The sequence below is a fragment of the Cuculus canorus genome, chromosome 5 (genome assembly GCF_017976375.1).
Source record: "Cuculus canorus isolate bCucCan1 chromosome 5, bCucCan1.pri, whole genome shotgun sequence".
NCBI classification, from domain to species: Eukaryota; Metazoa; Chordata; class Aves; order Cuculiformes; family Cuculidae; genus Cuculus; species Cuculus canorus.
The window spans coordinates 1,466,501-1,490,000 of NC_071405.1; the positions used below are offsets into that span (position 1 = coordinate 1,466,501).

The window sequence follows — 23,500 nt, forward strand, 5'->3', positions numbered from 1 at the left end:
TCCCCTCTTGCAGCTGAAAACCGTTCTGCCTCGTCCTGTCCCTGCACTCCCTGATCAAGAGCCCGTTCCCACCTTTCCTGGAACCCCTTTCAGCACTGGAAGCTGCTCTACAGTCTCCCTGGAGCTTTGTCTTCTCCAGGCTTGACAATTCCAACTGTCTCAGCCTTTCCTCATATGGGAGGTGCCTCATCCTGCAGATCATCTCCCTGATGACCACTGGACCTGTTCCAACAGTTCCATCTCCTTCTTATGTTGGAGATTCCACAACTGGACACAGGACTCCAGGCGCGGTCTCAGCGGAACAGAGCAGAGGAGCAGAATCCCTCCCTTGCCCTGCTGGCCACGCTGCTTTATGTGTGAATAAAATACATAATAGATGTGATATATAACGAAAAGAGACAAAGAAGAAATCATGTATATCGACACCAATCTTGCGTTTATTGATCAAGCTGGGTGTCCATCCCCTGCAGCCATGTTTTCTTTTCAAAGGATGAAAAGCCCTTTTAGTCAAGCTATTTTTGCCCATTGAAGGCACACGTTCAATCAGACCAGAGTAGAGCAGACTTCCTAGGGCTGAAGTAGCAAACAACAACACTTCGAGGAAAAGAAGCCAAGCCAAACTGCTTTTTAAAAAAAAATGAAATGCAAGCTCCATATAAAGAGCATCAGTGGTCGATACGATTTGTTTTCCTTATTTATGTGCAGCGGAAATAATGGAGAAAAGCTCACGCTGAATGCAAATTATAATCTTCCCCCTTCTACTGCAGGTGGACACAATGGCATCTCTGGGGGTCTCCAGAAAAGATCCATAATTAGACGCTTGTCACAATATGGGCACTTGAACAACACAGTCACCTTCTGAGAAATAATGAGGACCCATGAAGAGCTGCATTATTCTAAAACCTTCCAAACAGAAGAGCTTTCTGGCGCGAATGGAGATGCTGAGAATTTAACAACACAATATGAAGACCTTCACTTGCAAACTTCAGAAGGACAAGAAAGCTGAGCAGTGGTTTAGATCACAGGAAAAGCAGATGTCGCGGCTGGAGGCATGGGAGCTCTGAGACATGTGGGCTGGGCAGGTGCCACCCGTGGCCACGACTATTTGCTCTGGCTCAGGACAAACACACGAATCCTGCCACCATCCAACCGTGCCACTTTCCAGAGGCGATGCTGTCCAGCAAAGATTATCCCCCACTAGAGAAATAAGGAGATGATGAAGGGTGTAACAGATCTAGCTACAGCCCTTGGCTGACCATGTCTTGACTGTAGGGAGGCAGCGGCTTCCTTGGAGGAAACCACCTGCAGTACAGGTTAGCTCAGCAGCCAGCTTCAAGCCCTGGTTGAACTTTGAAGAGGTTACGAGAAACTCCCCACCCGCAGAGGTGCCTCAAACGTGGGGTTGTTGTCCCTCATACCCCAAATGGGCAACTCTTGGTGCTGCCAGCTGCACCTCTACCCGCCTGCCTTCCTACAACCGTGCTGGCTTCACCTTACAAAAGCAAACCCACCTGTTTTCTTCTGAGTACACAAGACATTTCCCTTCACATTTCACTCCCTTCAGCTTTTCATAGAATCATGGAATGGTTTGGGTTGGAATGGACCTTCAAGATCATCTAATTCCACCCCCCTCCCATAGGACACCTGCCACTGGATCAGGGGCTCCAAGCCCCATCCAACCTGGCCTGGAACCCCTCCAGGGATGGGGCAGCCACCACTGCTCTGGGCACCCTGGGCCAGGGCCTCCCCACCCTCACAGCAAAACATTTCTGCCCAACATCCCACTTCAGTCTCCCCTCTTTCAGCTCAAAATCATTCCTCCTCATCCTATCCCTGCACTCTCTGATCCAGAGCCCCTCCCCAGCTTTCCTGGAACCCCTTTCCATACTGGAATCTGCTCTAAGGTCTCCCCACAGCCTTCTCCTCTCCAGGCTGAACAACCCCAACGCTCTCAGCCTGTCCTCATAGCAGAGGTGCTCCAGACCTCAGATCATCACCTATGTGGTGTCCTCTGGACCTATTCCAACAGCTCTATGTCCTTCCTATGTTGGGGATTCCATAACTGAACACAGCTCCAGGTGGGTTCTCACAAGAGCAGAGTAGAGTGGGAGAATCCCCTCCCTCACCCTGCTGGTTACAATTCTTCTGATGCAGTCCAGGATCCTGTTGGCTTTCTGGGTTGCAAGCACACGTTGCCGGCCCATTATGAGCTTCTCATCCACCAATGATGCTTTTATTCATATATGATGCATTTATCCATACTTCTAAACAATAATTACGTTTTAAATCAAAGCGCAACAGCTGACCAACTCATAAGCACACATGCATATTTTGCTGATGTGCGGATGAGGTGACAGCAGTTCACTGGCATCAAAGAGCAAACTATAGCAGGCAGCGTTAAAACACGATTATTTTCTGATGTATAAGAGTCATTAATTTATAAGCGTGCTTTCAGTCATTACTTATTTCATAATGATTTTGCGACTAGATTGCAAAGAGGAACAAGTCTCATCTCTCACCGGTCCCAGCACTGCAGAACAAATGAATGGCTCTTCCCAAGTAACAGCTCCATCTCACAAAGTTCTGTTGTCGTCATAGAACCATTAGGTTGCATAAGACCTTTGAGATCATCAACTCCAACCGTACCTCTCCACCACGAAATCATGTCCCCAACCACCTCATCTACCTGCTTTTTGAATCCCTCCAGGGATGGGGACTCAGCCACCTCCCTGGGCAGCTCTGCCAGTGCTTGAAAACCTTTTCTTTGAAGAAATTTTATCCTAATGTCCAATCTAATCTTCACCTGATGCAGCTTAATGCCATTCCCTTTTGTCCTACCACTTGTCACTTGGGAGAAGAGACCAACATCCACCTGTCCGCAGCCTCCTTTCAGGTAGTTTTGTTTTTTGTTTTTTTACAGACCACTCACTCATTTATCCCTTAAAAACTTAGGAAAATACAATAATCTTCTAAAATAATTGTTTCTTGTACGCAGTTTCCAAAGTAACGTAAGAAATCAAGAACACACGCTGCAAATTTGAATTGCAATGAGTGCAAACACAACCCACTGATTTCAAGCAACAGCAATAAACTGAACAACACCGTTCTCTCCCTAATTATAGCAGCTGACTACATCGCCCAGATGGAGTTTGAGAGTACCAGGTTAGTGTTTGGGCTGCCTTGTCACGCAGAAACAAACAGTAGTAACCGTACAGGCACAGCACGCGGAACAGTGACAGCTTTAGGAGACAGACAGAGAATCACAGAGTCACAGACTGTCCAGAGCTGGAAGGGACCCACAAGGGCTATCAAGTCCAAGCCCTGTCTCACCACAGGACACCCCAACATTCACACCGTGGGTCTGAGGGCGTTGGCCAAATGCTTCTGGAATATTGTCAGGCTGTGGCTGCTTCCCTGGGAGCTGATCCAGTGCTCCACCACTCTCTGGGGGAAGAACCTTCACCTGATGTCCAATCTAACCCTACTCTGGTGCATCTTCTTACTGTTCCCTCAGGTCCCATCATTTGTCACCAGAGAAAAAAGCTCAGTGCCCGCTCCTCCACCCCTTGTGAGGAAGCTGTAGACCTCGAAGAGGTCTCTTATCAGTCTCCTCTTCTCCAGGATGAACAGACCAAGTGACTTCAGCCACTCCTCACACTCTTCCCCAACTCCATGTCCTCCTCTAGATGCTCTCCAGCAGCTTTAGATCCTTTTTATACTGCAGTGCCCAAAACTGCACCCAATACTCCAAGTGGAGTAGAGCACACTAGAGGAATCATTTCTTGCCCCGTCTATGTTCCCCTTCTCTTCACATCTGTTTCTGCTAATTCACTTGGCGTTAGATTGTTTGAGAACGCAGCATCTTTACCATCTCTGCTCCGTATTGGTAGCGCATATGCACTTTAGCTTATCATGACAAGGAGTTCAGTATAAGCGATGTCTTGCACTTTATAACAGCAGCCATAAACGTTTAGGGGGAAATAAAATAAATCAGAGATCTACAAATGCTTCCCCTTTTGGCAAATTCAGCTCCAGACCTTTCTGTCTTTAAAATGCCTGAAGAGTATAAATCCTAAACAAAACAATATATTTAACTGTGTAAAATACTGGGAGACATGGAGTTTATGAAAAACGCTGTCCATTACTGTGCTCTATTTTATTACAGGATATATATTTTACGAAGGATTTTCAATAAGGAAGGGAAGAAACTTTGTTCTTTATTTGCATACATGAGAGGAAACATATGTCTTCTAGTTCTGCTCCTCCTCCCAACATGGTCCCAATCCTGCAGCCGAATCACTCTCCTCACCCGCAGCCTCCCTCTTATCTCACATTTTCCAGCTCTCCACATCCCAGTCTCGACTTTCTATCATCACTGACCCTACTGCCTGTGGTCACCCATCCCCAATCCAGGCTGGAAGGTGGCTGAGACACAGGCAGTTCAGGATGAACAGCACAAAGGAATGCTTTTTGGCCTTTGCGAAAGTCTCTCCCCGTGATTTCTTGGTCAAAACATCTCTTACAGGTTACCACCCACTTTCAGATAATCCCAGTCCTTTTGGAAACACCACCAGGACAGGTACCAGAATGAACCGTCCACACTTGCTCTCCCCAACTTGTATAAGAGCTTTACTAAAACAAGATTTCTCCTAATGAAAAGCTCATTGCGTTTCATAGATCAGCCCTCACTGGGGCTTTCGGAGGGTCCCCTCCTCTCTTACATCATTTAGAGGCTCTAACTATGGTCCTCCTGGATATGTGATGCAGTGATAGGACAAGGGAGAATAGTTTTAAATTGGAAGGGGGAAGATTTAGATTAGACATTAGGAAGAAATTCTTCATGATGAGGTCGTGAGGCACTTGCACATGTTGCCCAGGGAAGGTGTGGATGTCCCTCCCTGGAGGGGTTCCAGGCCAGGTTGGATGGGGCTTGGAGCCCCTGATCCAGTGGGAGGTGTCCCTGCCCATGGCAGGGGGTGGGACTGGATGGGCTTTGAGGTCCCTTCCAGCCCAAACCATTCTAGGATTCCAGGATCCTATGATTCTTTATTTCATACGATATCAGTGCCTTTTCTTCCACAGCAGCTTCCCTCGAAACAAAGTAAACTTGGCTCATTCCTTTCTCCAGCTATGCAGCTACAAATCCCCTCTTCCTCTGCTTGTAACCACCATCATCCTCACATCACTTACTTCTGAATGGTATTTGTCATTTGGAACTTTCTGTAGAGGCTCAAATCATAGAACCATGGAATTCTTTGTGTTGGAAGGGACCTTAAAGCCAGTCCCACCCCCTGCAGTGGGCAAGGACACCTCTCACTGGATCAGATTGCTCCAAGCTCCATCCAACCTGGCTTTGGACACCTCCAGGGACGGGGCAGCCACCACTGCTCTGGGCAACGAGAATGTTTCCATTCTCTCTAGGACGTTGCAGGTTTTGTCTGCACAGCATCGCTAAGATATTGCCTGACCAAAACTAGAGGTCTGACGGCAAACTGCGCAGCCATGCCCTCCTCTATCTTCCTGAGGAGTGACTTCCAGGGAGTCCAATACAGAGCCCGAGGGTCACAGTTCTATACACTCTGTACCTGCAGCCCCACCCGCGAGATCCAGGTGAACGCTGAAATAGTCATTTATCCTCATATGAGAAAATTAACACTGATACCTGTTGGTCAGAGAGGGAGGAGGCAGAGGAGGCTGCAAATAAAGCTCAGACTGGAGCCCAGAGCAGCAGACCAGAAACTGGGACTCCTGCACTACCAAACAGCTTTGGCCACGGGAGCTTCTCTGGGCTTAGGTTTCCAGGAAAGGGCAGTCTAAGCCACGGCAGAACAGATGAGGGGGCATTTAAGTAGTGCTAAAGCTAGAATGAACATTAATAGTAAATAATCCCTGCAAAGCAGGTGGGCGAGGCTGCTCTCCTCAGGGATCCTTCACTGCAAGAACAGACAACCATGTACCCATTGCTCCCAACACTGTGATCTCCCCACTCCAGGTACAGAAAAATCTGTTTTAAACCATGAAACCAACATCCAAGTTAACACTTAAACTCATATAAGTTTATGCCATGGAGGATGCTACACACTTCATCCCTGAGACGCCTTCTCCACATGCCCTTTAATGAATCCTTCCCCTTCTCCTCAGATTCCCCCGCGCGGATCCCTACCCTCACACCTGCAGGTGCAGGAGCACAGTGCTGCCATGGAACGCCTCGCCACTGATAACCAAACGTGACATCTGCTGGCTGAGCTGTGGAAGAGCTTGCACTGCTCTTCCCTGTAATTCCTCCTGCTTCCAACATGGGATTCAAAACAGTGTTCCTTTTACCATCAAGAGTAGATCTCACCAAGAACTAAACACAGAGCATTGCAGAGCTTCAGAGCTTAGAGGAGCCTTCCGGGACTGAAAGGGGCTCCAGGGAAGCTGGAGAGGGGCTCTCGACCAGGGAGTGCAGGGACGGCACAAAGGGAGATGGTTTGAAGCAGCAAGAAGTGAGATTGAGATTAGATTTCAAGCAGAAATGTTTTGCTGTGAGGGTGGGGAGGCCCTGGCCCAGGGTGCCCTGAGCAGTGGTGGCTGCCCCATCCCTGGAGGGGTTCCAGGCCAGGTTGGATGGAGCTTGGAGCCCCTGATCCAGTGGGAGGTGTCCCTGCCCATGGCAGGGGTGGGACTGGATGGGCTTTGAGGTCCCTTCCAACCCAAATCATTCTGTAATTCTAATGATTTCAATTTGTTTGGGCTTAACGCATCATGTTTGTTGGCAAAAAGCTTCAACACAATTTGAATTAGCTTTATAACATGGTACAATGTGGGTTTCCCTTCAAACAGGCTACGATAAAATGTGTCCCGTGCACTGACATTTGGAGGGATAAATACATCCAGCCTAGAGTGGTCTCTGAAGGGGGCTGATTCACACACGCATCCTTGTCACAATTTCACATATTAATCAGTCTGAATCCACCCAAATGCACGCTCTTACAGAATCACCAGGTTGGAAAGGACCCATTGGATCATCGAGTCCAACCATTCCTAACACTCCCTAAACCATGTCCCTCAGCACTTCATCCACCCATTCCTTAAACACCTCCAGGGAAGGCGACTCGACCACCTCCCTGGGCAGCTGTTCCAGTGCCCAATGACTCTTTCTGTGAAGAATTGTTTTCTGATATCCAACCTGACCCTCCCCTGACGGAGCTTCAGGCCATTCCCCCTTGTCCTGTCCCCTGTCCCTTGGGAGAAGAGCCCAGCTCCCTCCTCTCCACAACCTCCTTTCAGGTAGTTGTAGAGAGCAATAAGGTCTCCCCTCAGCCTCCTCTTCTCCAGGCTAAACACCCCCAGCTCTCTCAGCCGCTCCTCGTCAGACGTTCTCCAGCCCCTCACCAGCTTCGTTGCTCTAATGCACACCCTGCATCCATGTTTGCACACAGTGCCTGTGCCTGGCTGGAAAGTGGTTCCCAAAGAGAGCTGAATTACAGCTCAACAGAAAGCAAAGCGACGCTCCTTGGCAAGGGGGAGGCAGCAATTTAGTTGTCACCAAAGTGAACTCTACCGAATCCCCCGAGACCCGCGAGGGTGGAAGGTGGGAGCAGCGTCACCTGCCAGGAAACGATAGAGGCCTGACAAGATGAAGGATGGGAAGGGAAAGGAAAGCTGTGTCACGCAGAGAGCAGGATGCTGTCGCGAAATGGTAAATAAGAATGTGTCATCACACGCACACGAAGAAAAGGGCGTCCCCCGAGAAGGGGATGAGGTGGGGAAGCTCTGACAGAGCCTGGCAAAACACGGATCTCAGATTCAGAGCGCAGCACTGAGTCGCAGGAGAAGTGTTTGCAGCTGGAAGGTGATGTGGCTCTGTGCAGTCCTTAGGGAGCAGTGGAAAGGACTGACCCCATCCCTCCTGCCCTGCAGGTGGGGCATCACCTGAAGGGGCTACAAGAAAGCTCGGGAGAGACTGTTTACAAAGACATGGAGTGACAGGCTGAGAGGGAATGGCTTTAAATTGGAGAGGAGAAAATTTAGACTATACATAAGGAGGAAATACTTTGCGATGAGGGTGGGGAGGCCCTGGCCCAGGTTGCCCAGAGCAGTGGTGGCTGCCCCATCCCTGGAGGGGTTCCAGGCCAGGTTGGATGGGGCTTGGAGCCCCTGATCCAGTGGGAGGTGTCCCTGCCTGTGGCAGGGGGTTGGAATAAGATGATCTATAAGGTCCCTTCAAATTCAAACTATTCTATGATTCTAAGATCAACACATGCCCTCCCCGAGCATGGCTCCTGCTGACGGGTACCCCAGGTCTTCCTCCACACCTGACCCATGGCCATGTCCACCTGCAGCTCCGTCGATCAGCCTCAGCTCAAGCCCTGCTGCTTGTCCTGACTGCCCTGCTGCTTTCTAAGCTTATCAGGAGTTCCTCGGCAGCTGTAGGCTCTCCTCTTCTGGCAATCAGAGCAGTGCAGCTGCCTCAGCCCCGTCCCTCCCCTACCGCGGGCTCCACAGTCTCCGTTAAACACAACAGCTTGTGGCTGCTCCAATGCACTCCAGAAGCAACAAGCGATGCCATTACATCACTAAGACAAACAAGCATTTTGGAGGAATAAACTAAACAAAATGCCCTGCCAGCACCTGAACGGCCCCTGCTTCCCACCAGCACCGCTGAAAATCAGCCTTTTGCTCCTCGCTGGGCACTGCTCAGGTCAGCTCTGCAGTGACGATGCTCGAGGGCTCCCGGCTAAACATTCTTTAGTGTGATTTCTTTGGGCTCCATGGGACTGAAATACTCTAATTATTTGTGGCAACCGCAGCAGGCAGTTTTTTTCATGGTGAGAGCCTGGTTGAGCTCCAGTATTAACTGGGACTTGTTCACTCCCATGTACAACGATCACGTACAACAATAGGATGAGGGGGAATGGTTTTAAGATGAAAGACGGGAGATTGAGATGAGATTTTAGGCAGAAATGTTTTGCTGTGAGGGTGGGGAAGCCCTGTCCCAGGGTGCCCAGAGCAGTGGGGGCTGCCCCATCCCTGGAGGGGTTCCAGGCCAGGTTGGATGGGGCTTGGAGCCCCTGATCCAGTGGGAGGTGTCCCTGCCATGGTGGGTGGGACTGGATGGGCTTTAATGCCCCTTCCGACCCATCCCACTCAATGATTCTATAGCTCCCAAAACCACACCTTCAGCAGTGCAGTAACAGAGCAGAGAGCCCATGGAAGGAAAGCCTTTTGGTCTTCTTTTTGCCCAGGTCACTCATTGTTCTGTTTATCCAAATAAAATAACTATTGCCAGCCCTGAGCGTTACACACTTAAGCTTTTGCACCATACGGGGAGGCAGCTGCATGTTGTCTAACTTGTGGAGTCACCGGTTTGGCCCCAGACAGATTCACACCCTACAGCTCAGCGACCAAGAGCATCCTAATACAAAAGCTGCACCGCTCCTCTTTGTTATTCTAGAATCACAGAATCGTTAAGGTTTGAGAAGACCTCTAAGATCACCTTTTCCAACTGTCAGCTCAATACCACAATGCCTACTCAACCATGTCCTGAAGTGCCATGTCTCATGTTTTTTGAACCCCTCCAGAGATGGAGACTCCTCCATTGCCCTGAGCAGCCTCTGCCAGGGCTTTACCACTCTTTCGATAAAGAAATGTTTCCCATTATCCAACCTAAACCTCCCCCAACACAACTTGAAGCCATTTCCTCTTGCCCTATGGCGTGTTACTTGGGAGAAGAGACCAGCTCCCACCTCACTAGGACCTCCTTCCAGGAAGTTGTAGAGAGTGATAACGTCTTCCCTCAGCCTCCTCTTCTCCAGACTAAACAACCCAATGGCACAAAGCACCCTGTGGTCAGCAAGAAGGGATGTGTTAACTCTTATCAGTGTCTGAAGGCACATCAGCACTGCTGCACTTGGGGACATCTGGCTGCACCTCACCTCCTTCACCTAGATCCAGGCTCTAGTATCTTGAAACACTGCAAACCATGGAGGCCAAAAGGATGTCAGAAGAAGTTTGGACACATTCAGGGAGGCGACATCCATCAGTGGTGAGAAACAGCAACGCCCCTGGGACAGCAGCTTGGGAGCCATCTATGGTACTGCTTGCCAGTAGACCACGAAGCAGGAGATGGCAGTGCCTCTGCTCCAGTGGTCACTGCTGAAAAGCAGAGACACGTGCCCAGGGCCTGGCTCAGTGCCGTAATTTGCCTCTTATCAGCTCCGTTGCACAGCAAAAGGAGAACCACGCAAGGTTTGCCAAGTCCTTCTGCGGCTCTCAAGCAGCAGCACACAGAAACACAGCTAAACCCAAACCGTTTGTGCAAGCAGCGGTTTCTCGAGTGCTGAAATCCACTGCTGCATTCACAACCCTTTCCTTTTTTTGGATGAACTAACTTTATTTTCCTTCTTCCCCTAAGGCAGACTTCATTAAACCGAGCAAGTCTGAAGCACAGTGAGAACCTCGAATAAACCCTCCCTCTGCTCCACAAATTAGAGACCTCAGCCTTAGGACGCAATTAATTCACTGCAGTTTTGTCTTCTTACCAGATGACAGGGAAAGCATGGTGGAGAGCCGGTAATAACCCCTGTCACCCTTGCTAAAAGGTCACGTTTGGCACCACCTTCTCCACTGATGACCTGCAAGAAGCAAATATCCCAAACTTCCAAACTCTGCCGAGTTGGAAAATTAATTATCAAGAAATGCAGCCTCTGGCTCCGAGTCCACTGCCTTTACCGGGCTTTGGACCAGGACATTGGTGGAAAAACCTGTTACCACAGTAAGAACCATCTTTCGGATTTGACCGCCCGTAGTTTAAACTGCCCTGGTCAAGCGCGTGGGGCAGGGCTGCAGTCTGCTCGCGAGGGGGCTGGCAAAGCGCCTCTAAATTCAGATTGTCCCCCAGCAGGAGCGAGTTCAGCGGGAAACAGCGCAGCGTTGATGCTCTGCGTGCTTTGGAAATGGGTCTTTCCTGTTGCACGTTTTCAGAAGCAGTTTTGGGCACCGACGCGCTGTTAGAGTCTCCACGGCCTCTAAGGTCTTTAATTAAAATCAAACACCTACTGTGCCCAGCAGATGAATGAAAAAATACATTTTTAAATGGTAGCAATACCTCAGTAGAAATTTCAAGACCACACAGGTTAGAACGTAGGCGACATATGGTCTTGGACTATTTTTTCTCCTTCCTACAGTTCGCAGCCAACCATGTCTGTCCTTAGATTGGTAAACCTGAGGAATATTTAAACAAGTGGGAGGACTAATTACTTATTGTGATATTTTTGGATGTGTTTCTGAATTAAGCATTGACAACTTAACTAATGTAGAGCCTAATTTCTTATTGCTAAGGGCTGAGAATATGGCAGAATCATCTGGGAAAGCTTTGGTTGGACTACAGAGAGCTGCTGCTCCCAAACCTGGGATGATACAAATCATAGAGTCATAGAATGGTTTTCATTGGAAGGGACCTCAAAGCCCATCCAGTCCCATCCAGACACCTCCCACTGGATCAGGGGCTCCAAGCCCCATCCAACCTGGCCTTGAACCCCTCCAGGGATGGGGCAGCCCCCACTGCTCTGGGCACCCTGGGCCAGGGCCTCCCCACCCTCAGCGTGAAGAATTTCTTCCTAATGTCTAATCTAAATCATCCCCCTTCCAATTTAAAGCCATTCCCCTCGTCCTATCACTCCAGGCCCTTGTAAAGAGACCCTCCCCAGCTTTCCTGGAGCCCCTTTAATATTGGAGTCTTCTCCAAGATCTCCCTGAAGCCTTCTCTTCTCCAGACTGAACAAACCCAGCTCTCAGCCTGGCCTGAGAGCAGTGGTGCTCCAGCCCTTGGAACACCTTCATGGCCTCCTCTGGGAAGGAAGATGAGGTGGACAGATGTGTCCTGCTCTTGAGGAGCAAACAACGCAGTGAGAGACAAAAACCAACCCAAACCTGCAGAGGACACATGCTGGAGGAAGAGATGGTGGTTCATGCCCAACTCCAGCTCCACGATGCATTTTCCATGGGAAACAAATGCTGCCACGAGGCGACGTTCTCAAGAGAATGGGGTGCATTGGAATGCATTTCAAGTTTCAGATCAAAGGTGAGAACAAATAAAACCACACACTGCCAGTTTGACTTTAGGTGTGAAACTGGAATACGAGGCTATTGTAATCAGTGACACAGTAAGACATTTTCTCCCGTCCTTGGGAAAGATATAAATGTTACTGCAACCATCATTAAGCTATACATGAGAGATTGTAATTTATATAGGCAGTTTATAGCCTGTAACATTCATTTAGACTCACTGGAAAGCTAATAACTTATAGTTCGCTTGTAATCAAATCTTCCTTTGAGAAACAGTGCTACAGACAGCAAGGATTTACAGGTAGTTTGTGTGGATGTCTTCATAAAGAAATAAATTCATCTAACAGTAATTCAAATTGCTCACTCTACCAGCTCTCTCCGTATTTAAACCTAACAGCCCGTGCGGGCTAAGTGGGGTGCTTGGAGCTGAGGTAGAACCAGTTCTCTAACTTTTCAGCCAAGCCTCATCTGAGAAACTTCATTTAATGGAAGTTAACCGCTTGTTTTCAGGCAGTGTTTCTCTCTAGCAGCGATCGCACCAGGCACTGGGGTGCAGGAAGGCCATTGCTCACACCTATTCCTGTAGAAACCAAGGTCATCTTGGGCTGGTGGAACCCCATAATCAAATGGGCATAGAAGAGTGGCACCTGCGGGGAGAGCTGGAGAGGAGAGGTGGCCCTAAACTGACCAGCAGAGGATTCCATCCCACAGACATCATATTCGGTATAAAACTGAGGGATCACGAGGGTCAAGCCCTCTTCTTTGATTGTCCAACGTGAATTTTGTCTGTCTTTTTGCCCCTGATCCCAGATCTGTGCATTCCTGAATCAAGTGCTTGAGTTCATCTGCTTCTCCTGCTGAGTCCAGCCGGGACCTCTCCCTGTGCCTGCTCTGCAGCATCTGTGGTGACCTGGGCATCGGGGGAGGGGGGGCAGTTTCATATGTTTGTATATATTTTATTATTATTACTAGTATTTTCTTTATTATTATTATTAGAGTGTCATAGAATCATAGAATGTTTTGGGTTGCAAGGGGCCTTAAAGATCATCCAGTTCCAACCCTTGCCATAAGCAGGGACACCTCCCACTGGATCAGGTTGCTCCAAGCCCCATCCAGCCTGGATACTTCAGTTTCCAACCCACAAGTCTCTCTCTCATTTCCCTTTCCTCTTTCTTGGTGAGTGAGGGGAGATTGGGGTCACAGCTGCTCAGGTCTGGCTGCCAGTCAGGCTGGACCAGAGCTAAACTGTGACGTATAAGGTCCTCCACTCCATACAGGCTGTCAACGTCCTATCTCAAACTCACGGTTCCTCACCAAAACCCACAGCTTTTCCCACCAGGCTGGACGGATCCAAGCCTGTGACATGTATTTGTTCTGAGAACAGGGCAAACAACAGACTGAGCTACCAGTGCTGTTCAACACCTCATCATTTCTTCCCTCTGCTTCCCTGTGATAATTTTCCACCAATATCAAGACATTGATATTCCCAATGCCACCAGACTTGCAAAGCATCCACACGTGGATGTGGATCCACAGAGCATCCTGGACACCCCCCATAAACACGGCAAACTCCACAGGCAGCACAGAAGCACACAAGCCCTTTCATAGACTCATAGAATGGTTTGGGTTGGAAAGGACCTTCAAGATCATCTGATTCCAACCCCTGCCATGAGCAGGGACACCTCCCACTGGATCAGGCTGCCCAAGGTCCATCCAACCTGGCCTGGAACCCCTCCAGGGATGGGACATTTACAGCTTCCCTGGGCAACCTGGGCCAGGGCCTCTCCACCCTCATCGTGAAGAAATTCCTCCTTATATCCAGTCTAAATCTGCCCCTCTCCAGTTTATACCCGTTCCTCCTCATCTTGTCACCACAAGGCTTTGTGAACAGCCCCTCCCCAGCTTTCCTGAAGCCCCTCCAGGTACTGGAAGGTCGCTTTTTAATAAAACAATCATTAAAAACCACCCCGAAGAAAGAGGTCAGACGGGGATCAGCTCGCTCAGCTGTGCTCGGGAACCTGCCCACAGGAACCAAGGACTTTGCCTGCTTCGAATACTGCCTCTGTCCTTGCTACATCCGAGTCTTTAATGTGAGCAGTCCTGGCAAATTATAAGCCATTTGCATGCAGGCAAAGCCGCTGCACAGAGCAGCAGTTATGAACTTGTCTGCACACGGTGGCATAAAAAAAAAAAAGATGAAATAAAGTCAATGGTGTAACTGCTGAATTCCTTCTAAGAAGGGAGGATTTAGAAGAAACAGTCCAGTCTGGGGCACACATCAGGATGGGTCCCACCAAGGTGCAGTGACCCGAATAAACAACCCCAGGTCCCTCAGCTGCGCCCCAAACCCCAGCTCTAAAGCCTTCCTCAGCTTTGCTGCCCCCTCTGGACCTGCTCCAGCCCCTCCAGATCTTTCTTGGAGTCTAAGGTGCAAAAGCGAAGCCAGGATTTGAGGTGCGGATTCACCAGTTCAATCGGTGATGTCCCTTTGATTTTAGAAATCAAAGCCAGTGGTCACTGGCAGTCGAGTGTTACCGAGTGGTGGTCTCTTAGGAATCTTGTGTGGGAAAGGAGAGTGCTGTGCTGGAAATACAGACATTTCCTTTTCATAGAATAAATCAAATCTTCTTGGTAGACTCAGTTCTCTTTCTCTCACACATCTCCCTCCGTGGGAATTAAGGAGTTATATTTGCTTTGTTCTTTTCAATGTTTATCTTTTTTCTTTTAATAGGTGACATTTTCCTCCAAACCGTTTACTGTCAGTATTTTTGGCAGGGTAAAACCCTCAAGTCTAAAGATCCACTTCGGTGAATTCAAACTCTTTAGAGTCAGAACCAGAGGGCTTGAGGGTTGGGGTTCTTTTTTTAATCAAAACCTCCCCTGTTTGTGCTATCTGTGACTTTAATGCTGTGGTACCTCCCCAATGCCCTCTTACATCCCTTCTCTGCGTCCTCACTGTCATTTGATCATCTTAAAGCAGAGCAGGGGTTGTGTTTGCAGGTGTTTGCAGGTGGGCGCCCCGGGGGCTGCTGCTGGAGGGCAGCGCAGAGCAGCTCTCCACCTGCTTTCTGCCATGGTACGAAGGAATTCAATTAACCCTCTCCCTTAGTGTATTTGTTACGCACTTTATATCCTTTCCCGCTGGCTTAAGCCAAATTTAGTACTCGAACAATGGGTGACTTGAAAGAATGAAAAGAGGAGGAGGACTGTGGGAAGAATGCTCTTGAGTCCCTGCTCTCACCCATCTCATCCTCTCCCTTCCCTGCATGGACCAGCTGGTTTCAGAGCACGGACAAAAAAAAAGCTACATGAGGTCAAACAATGTCCACACAAATACATCGACCACACACAAAAAAATCTCTTTTAAAATAGTTGGGTTGTTCTGCCAACTTGGATGTTCTTGTCCTTCTGTATTGCATCACAGTTGCAGAAGAGACCTGGCCAGGCTGGATGGATGGGCTGAGGACAACTGTGTGAGATTCAGCACTTTGACCACAACAACCCCATGAAGCTCCAGGCTTGGGAAGAGCAGCTGGAAAGCTGCCTGGTGGAAAAGGACCTAGGGGGGTCGTTAACAGTGGCAGAACATGAGCCAGCAGTGGCACAGGAGGGCAAGAAGGCCAACAGCATCTTGGTCTGGATCAGAAACAGGGTGGCCTGCAGGAGCAGGGAAGGGATCGTGCTCTGGGACTTGGTGCCGGTGAGGCCACACCTCGAATCCTGGGTTCAATTTTGGGCCCTTCAGGGCAATAAGATACTGATCATAGAATGGGATGGGTTGGGTTGGGAGGCATCTCAAAGCCCATCCAGTCTCACCCCCTGCCATGGGCAGGGACACCTCCCACTGGATCAGGGGCTCCAAGCCCCATCCAACCTGGCCTGGAACCCCTCCAGGGATGGGGCAGCCCCCACTGCTCTGGGCAACCTGGGCCAGGGCCTCCCCACCCTCACAGCAAAACATTTCTTCCCAAGATCTCATCTCAATCTCCCCTCTTTCAGGTGAAAACCACTCCCTGTCATCCTGACCCTGCCCTCCCTGATCCAGAGCCCCTCCTCAGCTGTCCTGGAGCCCCTTTCAGCACTGGAAGCTGCTCTAAGGTCTCCCTGGAGCCTCCAGGCTGAACAACCCCAACTCTCTCATTCTGTTCTCCTATGGGAGGTGCTCCAGCCCTCGGATCATCTCCGTGGCCTCCTCCGGACTTGGCCCAACAGCTCCGTGTCCTTCCTGCGAGGAGGATTCCAGAATAGAGCACAGGGCTCCTGGTGACCAATGAAATTCCATTCCCACTAAAGCATTCTGTGATCCTATGATTCCCTAAGACATGGGGAAAAGGAAGGCAGGAGATGCGAGATCCTCCGGCAAACTGAGCAGACACACCCAGCAAGAATAGAAACGGGGATACGGGTGGGTACGTGCAAGCTCTAAAGTTTGCTCTGCTCTGCCTTTAATTCAGTAACATCAGAGAAGCTCCAAAGAAAGCGAAAGCTGTGGTCATCCTGGTAGTTAACAATTATAACCTACATAATTATAAGCTGATTGGCTTGATGTTGCTCTTGGCTAGAAACACTGAAATCATGACACATGACTGGATAAGTAAATAATTAATGGCTGGCTCATTAATTAGTGCAATATTTCACTGCAAAAAAAATGCCATGAAGCAGAACACCACAAAATCCACATTCAAAGCTGTCTTCTGAACGGTGGGATCAGAGGTTAGTTGGTAAAAGTAGATACATTACATAATGCCGTTAGTAGCTTTGCTTAGCACCGTGCGGTGGTATGATTACTGCTTTAATTAGTATCTCACAAATCATCTATAGCATTATCTTGGGCTGCAACCGAAGCAGTGTGGCCACGGGGTTGAGTGAGTGGATTCTGCCCCTCTGCTCTGCTCTGGTGAGACCCCACCTGGAGTCCTGTGTCCGGTTCTGGAATCCCCACCATGAGAAGGACAGAATGAGGGGAGATGGTTTTCAGCTGAAAGGGGGGAGATTGAGATGAGATCTCAGGGAGAACTGTTTTGCTGTGAGGGTGGGGAAGCCCTGGCCCAGGGTGCCCAGAGCAGTGGGGGCTGCCCCATCCCTGGAGGGGTTCCAGGCCAGGTTGGATGGGGCTTGGAGCTCCTGATCCAGTGGGAGGTGTCCCTGCCCATGGCAGGGGGTGGCACTGGATGGGCTTGGAGGTCCCTTCCAACCCAAACCATTCTGTAATTCTATGATTATTACTTTAATTAGTATCTCAAAAATTATATATAGCATTGTCAAGCCAGCACTGTAAATGCTGGACAGATGATTTCCTGACGTAACCTAAACAAGGAATCATGCAAAGATGTGTATTAATGCTCCTTCAATTAAACAACTGCATGAATTTAATATGGTTCAAAGAAAACATCATTCCCTTTCCTTATAGAAACCTCTCTGGACAGCAGCTCTGGTGAATAATTCCGCCCGAGGCAGCCACCGGCACTGCGTATTTCAGCACAAGAGGTTAAAGCTTGCCAAAGTTATGAGCTGCTGCAGATAAAGCTTTACACTGAGACTTGTCAGGTAACCTCAATTACAAATAATCTTAATCCTAAATAGCTCCCCAGGTGCGCAGAATATTGCTAAACAATCCCTGCTGTAGCACCAGCCCTTCTGCCAGCAAAGCAAGGGCTTGCTTAATCGATCTGTTACACGCTGGGAACCTGGAAAATGCAGAGTTTACCTTCTCCTGCAGTGACGAGACCCAATACGCTGCGGAAAAGTTGTCCCTGGGGTGGGTTCCTCCAGCACTGAACTCCTTCCCTTGCCCACAAGGAGGCTTCTCTGTCATTCACGATATTTTGTGAATCACAGAATGTCCTGAGCTGGAAGGGACCCACAAGGACCATCGAGTCCAGCTCCTGTCCCCGCACAGGACACCACAATGTTCACACTGTGGGGCTGAGGGCATTGACCAAACGCTGCTGGAATATTTTCAGGCTGTAACTGCTTCCCCTGGGAGCTGATCCAGTGCTCCACCACCCTCGGAGGGAAGAACCTTCTCCTCATGTCCAATCTAACCCTTTCCTGGCACATCTTCGTGCCATCTCCTCACGTCCTTTCACTGGTCACCAGAGAGAAGAGCTCAGCTCCTGCTCCTTCCCTTGTGAAGAAGCTGTAAACTGTGATGATGTCCCCTCTCAGCCTTTTCCAGGCTGCACAGACCAAGTGGCTTCAGCCTGTCCTCATACGGTTTCCCCTCCAGACCCTTCACCAAGTCCGTGCCCTCTTCTGGACGCTCTCCAGTACCTTTAGATCCTTTTCACACTGTGGCCCCAGAACTGCACCCAAGACTTGAGGTGGGGCAGCCCCAGTGTGGAGCTGAGCGGGACAGTCCCCTCCCTCGCCAGTCAAGCAACGCAACTATTGTCCATCCATTAATTTTTCCTATTTACTTCCAGCCTTGGCAGGGTTTTAAGGACACAATACCCACAAAAAAGACTTTTTGTTGCTCTCTAAATGTGATGTGCGCTATCAGCCACTGAATAAAATACAGAGACAGTGAAGCTGCAAGTAGCACAAAGTCAGCTTTGCTTTCAGCAAATACAATTTTGCTCGTATGTTCTCATTTATTTTGAAGACAGTAGCAGGTTAAATCTGCCTGAGATTGGCCCAGCTGATATAAATCAACCTCCTTTTCCACATGTGATTTATTTTGCTTTCATCTTCTCGGATCTGGCTCAAAATACAAATGCAGTAAAAACAAACTTGCAAACTCCACTATAGATTTTCATCCAGGCTGCTTTTAACACTGTAGTAAAACCCTTTCTCTGAGCTACCGACGCTGCTCTGCAGCCCCTGCAACATGAGCATTGCAGCATCCACTGCAACATGAAAACCTGGAAATAAAACCACCTACAAAATATGCTACAACAACTCTCATTATTCCACCCAAAAGAAAAGCTCTCTGCTATCGCCCAATTCCTGCCGCCGGGTTATTTATTTGGCTTTTTCCTCCCTGCGTGTGTCGAAGTGACCCATTTCTTTTCTGTATTCACATTACTGGTGAAATGTAAGCCTCATTTCTACCCACTTTGTCATTTTTCTTCTATGTGTTTTCAGTTTCCCGGTGCTTTAAATCCACCTGTCCTGATAAGACTCGGGACCAGGATACAGCGGCTGCTCTTTCCTAAGAGCAGTTTCAATTCCATGTGTTATAGAATCATAGAATCATGGAATGGTTTGGGTTGGAAGGGACCTCCAAGCCCATCCAGTCCCACCCTTGCCATGGGCAGGGACACCTCCCACTGGATCAGGGGCTCCAAGCCCCATCCAACCTGGCCTGGAACCCCTCCAGGGATGGGGCAGCCCCCACTGCTCTGGGCACCCTGGGCCAGGGCCTCCCCACCCTCACAGCAAAACATTTCTTCCTAAGATCTCATCTCAATCTCCCCTCTTTCAGCTGAAAACCGTTCTCCTTCATCCTATCCCTGAAGTCCCTGATCAAGATCCCCTCTGCAGCTTTCCTGGAGCCTCTTTCAGTACTGGAAGGCCATTATAAGGTCTTCCAGGAGCCTTCTCTTCTCCAGGCTGAAGAACCCCAACTGAGCACGGCACATGGATCATAAAACCGCTTTAGTACTAATCTGCACTTACATGGTTTGCTTTGGCATGGTAATAAATCACAGAAAGGCACTCAGATTGCCCCAGTCTTGGTAAAATAATTGCCTTAGAACAGGTTTCCACAATCTCGGGTCCACAGCATGATGAACAGTAAATTGAACTGCATTTACTCATTTGAGAAAAAGGCTGTTTCTCTGGTTTCCTTCAGAGTCACCTTTTGGATTAAACTCCAAAGACCTGGAGAAGTCAGTAGTTGCGAAAATACTTCCACGCAGGCTCTGAAAGTTAAGGCAGCCAAAGGCTTGATTACGTTTTTGAAGGAAGAGCCCTTGGTCATTGAGGTGCTCGCTGTGTTCCCACCACATCTGATTGCCCAAGGCAATCCCTGCCAACGAGGTGCCATTCAGCTAAGTCCAAACTAGACAAATAAAGCATGCACATGAGAGCAAGCCCACTTTTTTTCCTATAAAACCAAATTTTGCTGAAAAACACCAGGGAGCTGAATTGTTTCCTTTATTTCCAGGACAAATGAGTATGGATCGTCTACCCTGACACCCAAGGATTGTGCAGAACAGTGTCCACAAGAGGTGCTCTGCAGCTCTTCCGTTATATCCATGCCCTTTCTGCTTATAGCTGTAAAGCTGATAATGATGCCCATTTTCTTAAACGACGGTAGGGGTCAGGGAGCTGCCAGCAACCTCAGAAGCAAAACCTCATTTAGATCTGGTCATAGCTGGAACCAGGTTGGTAAACAAGAAGAAAATCCCAACTATGATGGGGGATCTCCTCTACATATTCTGAATTTTGTGTTTGTTGGTTTCTTTTCCAAGTAGCTGATGAGAAGGATTTTGAGCTGAAATGGGGCTACTGTCTCAACAGCCATAGGGAGGCTGGTGTTGCTCGCGATGACCTTCAGACAGAGGAATATAGGGCTTCCAGCCCACCACAGACCATGAGGAATTATTCACTTAACAGAAATGCTTTTTTCCCTCCAGTGGTCCTACAAAGTGCCTGGACAACCAGCCTAGAGGCGTGAGAGAACCTGTTGCTCATGTGACTCCAGCAACCAGAGAACCTCAGCTTGGGCACAACATCTGCTGCACAATCAAGAAGCTGAGTCTTCCAGTCACGGTAGCGAATCTCCAACAGAGGAAGAATCAAGACTTGCATGACTGAACACCCAGTTTAACATTCAGATCCAAGACACTGAAGATAAAAGACATATCAAGTTTGTCTCAACCCAACGAATTGATTCCACAGTGCTGGCAGATCATGGCAGGGGTTGCCCAGCCTCCCTGCGCCTGTGATCTTGGGTACTAACTTCACAAAACCCTTTGGTTTTTTTTGAGGAAAGGAACATATTTCAAAGCCCCTCTGTACTCGAGTGGCTTGAAGTTGCTTGAGACTGTGGTGTGCCCACCCTGGTCCCCGAGCACGCTGAGCGTACCAGAAGAGAAGAGGAAATTCAAGCCTTATTATAAACTTCAAACAGAAGAAATTTGCTGCCTGATGACTCTCTCAGGCCTCTCACAAAAGAAGACCAACAGATGCCTGCAGTAAAGGGATATTTATGTTTTGCATGTAAAAATCTTTATATTCCAACCACCGAAAGAAGCTAAACCTCCTGTTACCAACCTCCTCAGAATATAAACCAGGTGCCTTAAGCTATGATTCTGCTTTGAGGGATAGATCTCTTTGGCAATCCATTAATTAAGGCAGGAATAGAATTACCCAATGACACGCAAACCTACCGCATGCTCAATCCATCATCACAGCGCACCAAGACACCACCAAGCCTACCTGTTACGAGGAAGCTGCACCGGCCAGCGCCCGCTTCGTTGATGATGTTGCAGTTGTAGATGCCGTAGCTGTCGCGGGAGAGGCTGCTGACAGTGTACTCGGTAGAGTCCTGCATGTCAAACTGGCCGGTGCGCAGCAGCTTGCTGCCCAGGCGCCACTCGTAGGTGAGGACCCGGGTGGGATAAGCCCTCAGGACCCGACAGCTCATGGTGATGCTCCGGCCTTGGCCTTGTCGAATCTCCAGGAAGGTGGGCTCCACGGCGGGAGGGTCTGAGGAGACAGGAAGTGAGAGAATGAGATAAATAAGGGAATTAGAATCACTGAATCATTGAATAGTTCGGGTTAGAAGGGATCTCAAAGCCCATCCAATTCCAACCCCCTGCCATGGGCAGGAACACCTCCCTTGAGATCAGGCTGCCCAAGCCCCATCCAACCTGGCCTTGAACATCTCCAGGGATGGGGCAGCCACAACCTCCCTGGGCAACCTGGGCCAGGGCCTCACCGCTCTCATTGTGAAGAAATTCCTCCTTCTGTCTACTCTAAATCTGCCCCTCTCCAGTTTATACCTATTGCCCCTCACCCCATCATCACAAGCCTTTTTACAATGTCCCTCCTCAGCTTCTTGTAGCCCCTTCAGGTACTGGAAGGTCACTATAAGGTCTCCTCTGAGCCTTCTCTTCTCCAGACTGAACAACCCCAACTCTCTCAGCCTGTCCTCATATGGGAGGTGCTCCAGCCCTCCGATCATCCTTGTAGCCTCCTCTGGACCTGTTGCAACAGCTCCGTCTCCTTCTTATGTTGAGGATTCCAGAACTGGACACAATACTCCAGATGAGGTCTCACAAGAGGAATAGAGGGGCAGAATCCCCTCCCTCCCTGCTGGCCACGCTGCTTTGGATGCAGCCCAGGACACGGCTGGTTTCTGGGCTGTGAGCGCACATTCAGAGCTCATGTTGAGCTTCTCATCCCCCAGCACCCCAAGTCCTTCTCCGCAGGGCTGCTCTCAATCACATCATCCCCCATCCTGTACTGAAACCGCAGACTGCCCTGACCCCGGTGTGTGAATTGGAGTGAGAGACAGTTAACAGCCACTGTGGGAAGGCTGGAGCTCACAGCGTAACCCGGCGTCTGTGAGATGGGAACTCAATAACAGTAAGTACACAACCTCGGTAGATACCGATCAGGCGGTAGCAGCAATGTACACATCCAAAGGGCTGCGTTCTGCTTATTGACATTTCCTGATGAGTACTTGAAGAGACTGTGTTGCTTCACTGATGTTATCTCTCAAGATGCAGTGAGACGTCCCGCGCCTGTGTGTGGTTTAATGGACTTGCCAGGCCTTGTGGATGGCAAATACTGAACTGTGCAAAAGGGAGCGGTTCTACCGGAACAAGGAAAAACCTTATCTTGCAAGGCAGATGGATCAAGTGGGTGATCTCTCAAATGAGCTGTGTGACACCTTGGTGAGATGGGGGCCTCACAGCTTGGTGTTGCTTCAGGTAAGAACAAGAACACCCCTGAAAGCATAGACTGACTTTGCTGACCCAAGTCACGTCAAACCACCAAGTGCCTGCTTCTGAAGTGGCCTTGTCAAGAGCCAATGGACATCTAAGAATTGAATTTGCTCCACCTTGCCAAGAAGTGCTAAAGACATTTCAAAGACTATAAAATTAGCACATGAAAACCCTTTTGTGAGGAAGAAAAAAAGACCACCATACCTGATGGACAGGTCAGTGGGCCTGGACCTCTCTCACCTCTCCCACACCAAGAAGGGATACCTTCTGGGTAAGAATTACGCACCCCATCCTGGCACTCCTTTCAGGCTTGAGCAAATATATAATCATATATTAATCTTTTCCATCTACTCAGGCGGTAGGTTAGATATTCCAGTAAGCACAAAATGGGCCATTTTCCCATCACTTGAATTAAACTGCATTTTAAATAATGTAGATTTGCAGCTACAAACTCTGACAGACTTTTGATTCCAGCAAAACACAAAATAAATAAAATATAGGCAACATACAGCGTATGCAAAAAACCAAACTTCACCCTCTCGTTTGCC

General features: G+C 49.0%; 1 protein-coding gene across 2 annotated transcripts in view; it reads right to left on the minus strand.

Moving 5' to 3' along the window:
* The window catches only part of MDGA2 (MAM domain containing glycosylphosphatidylinositol anchor 2), a 359,555-nt gene that overhangs the window by 55,680 nt on the left and 280,375 nt on the right, over positions 1 to 23,500 (minus strand). For both annotated transcript variants that reach the window (XR_008450022.1, XM_054067864.1), the window contains exon 9: positions 21,439 to 21,708. Coding sequence is in view for 1 of the 2 variants with exons in the window: in XM_054067864.1 (XP_053923839.1) it covers positions 21,439 to 21,708 (270 nt within the window). In the remaining variant the exon portion in view is untranslated. The remainder of the gene's footprint in view (positions 1 to 21,438; positions 21,709 to 23,500) is intronic.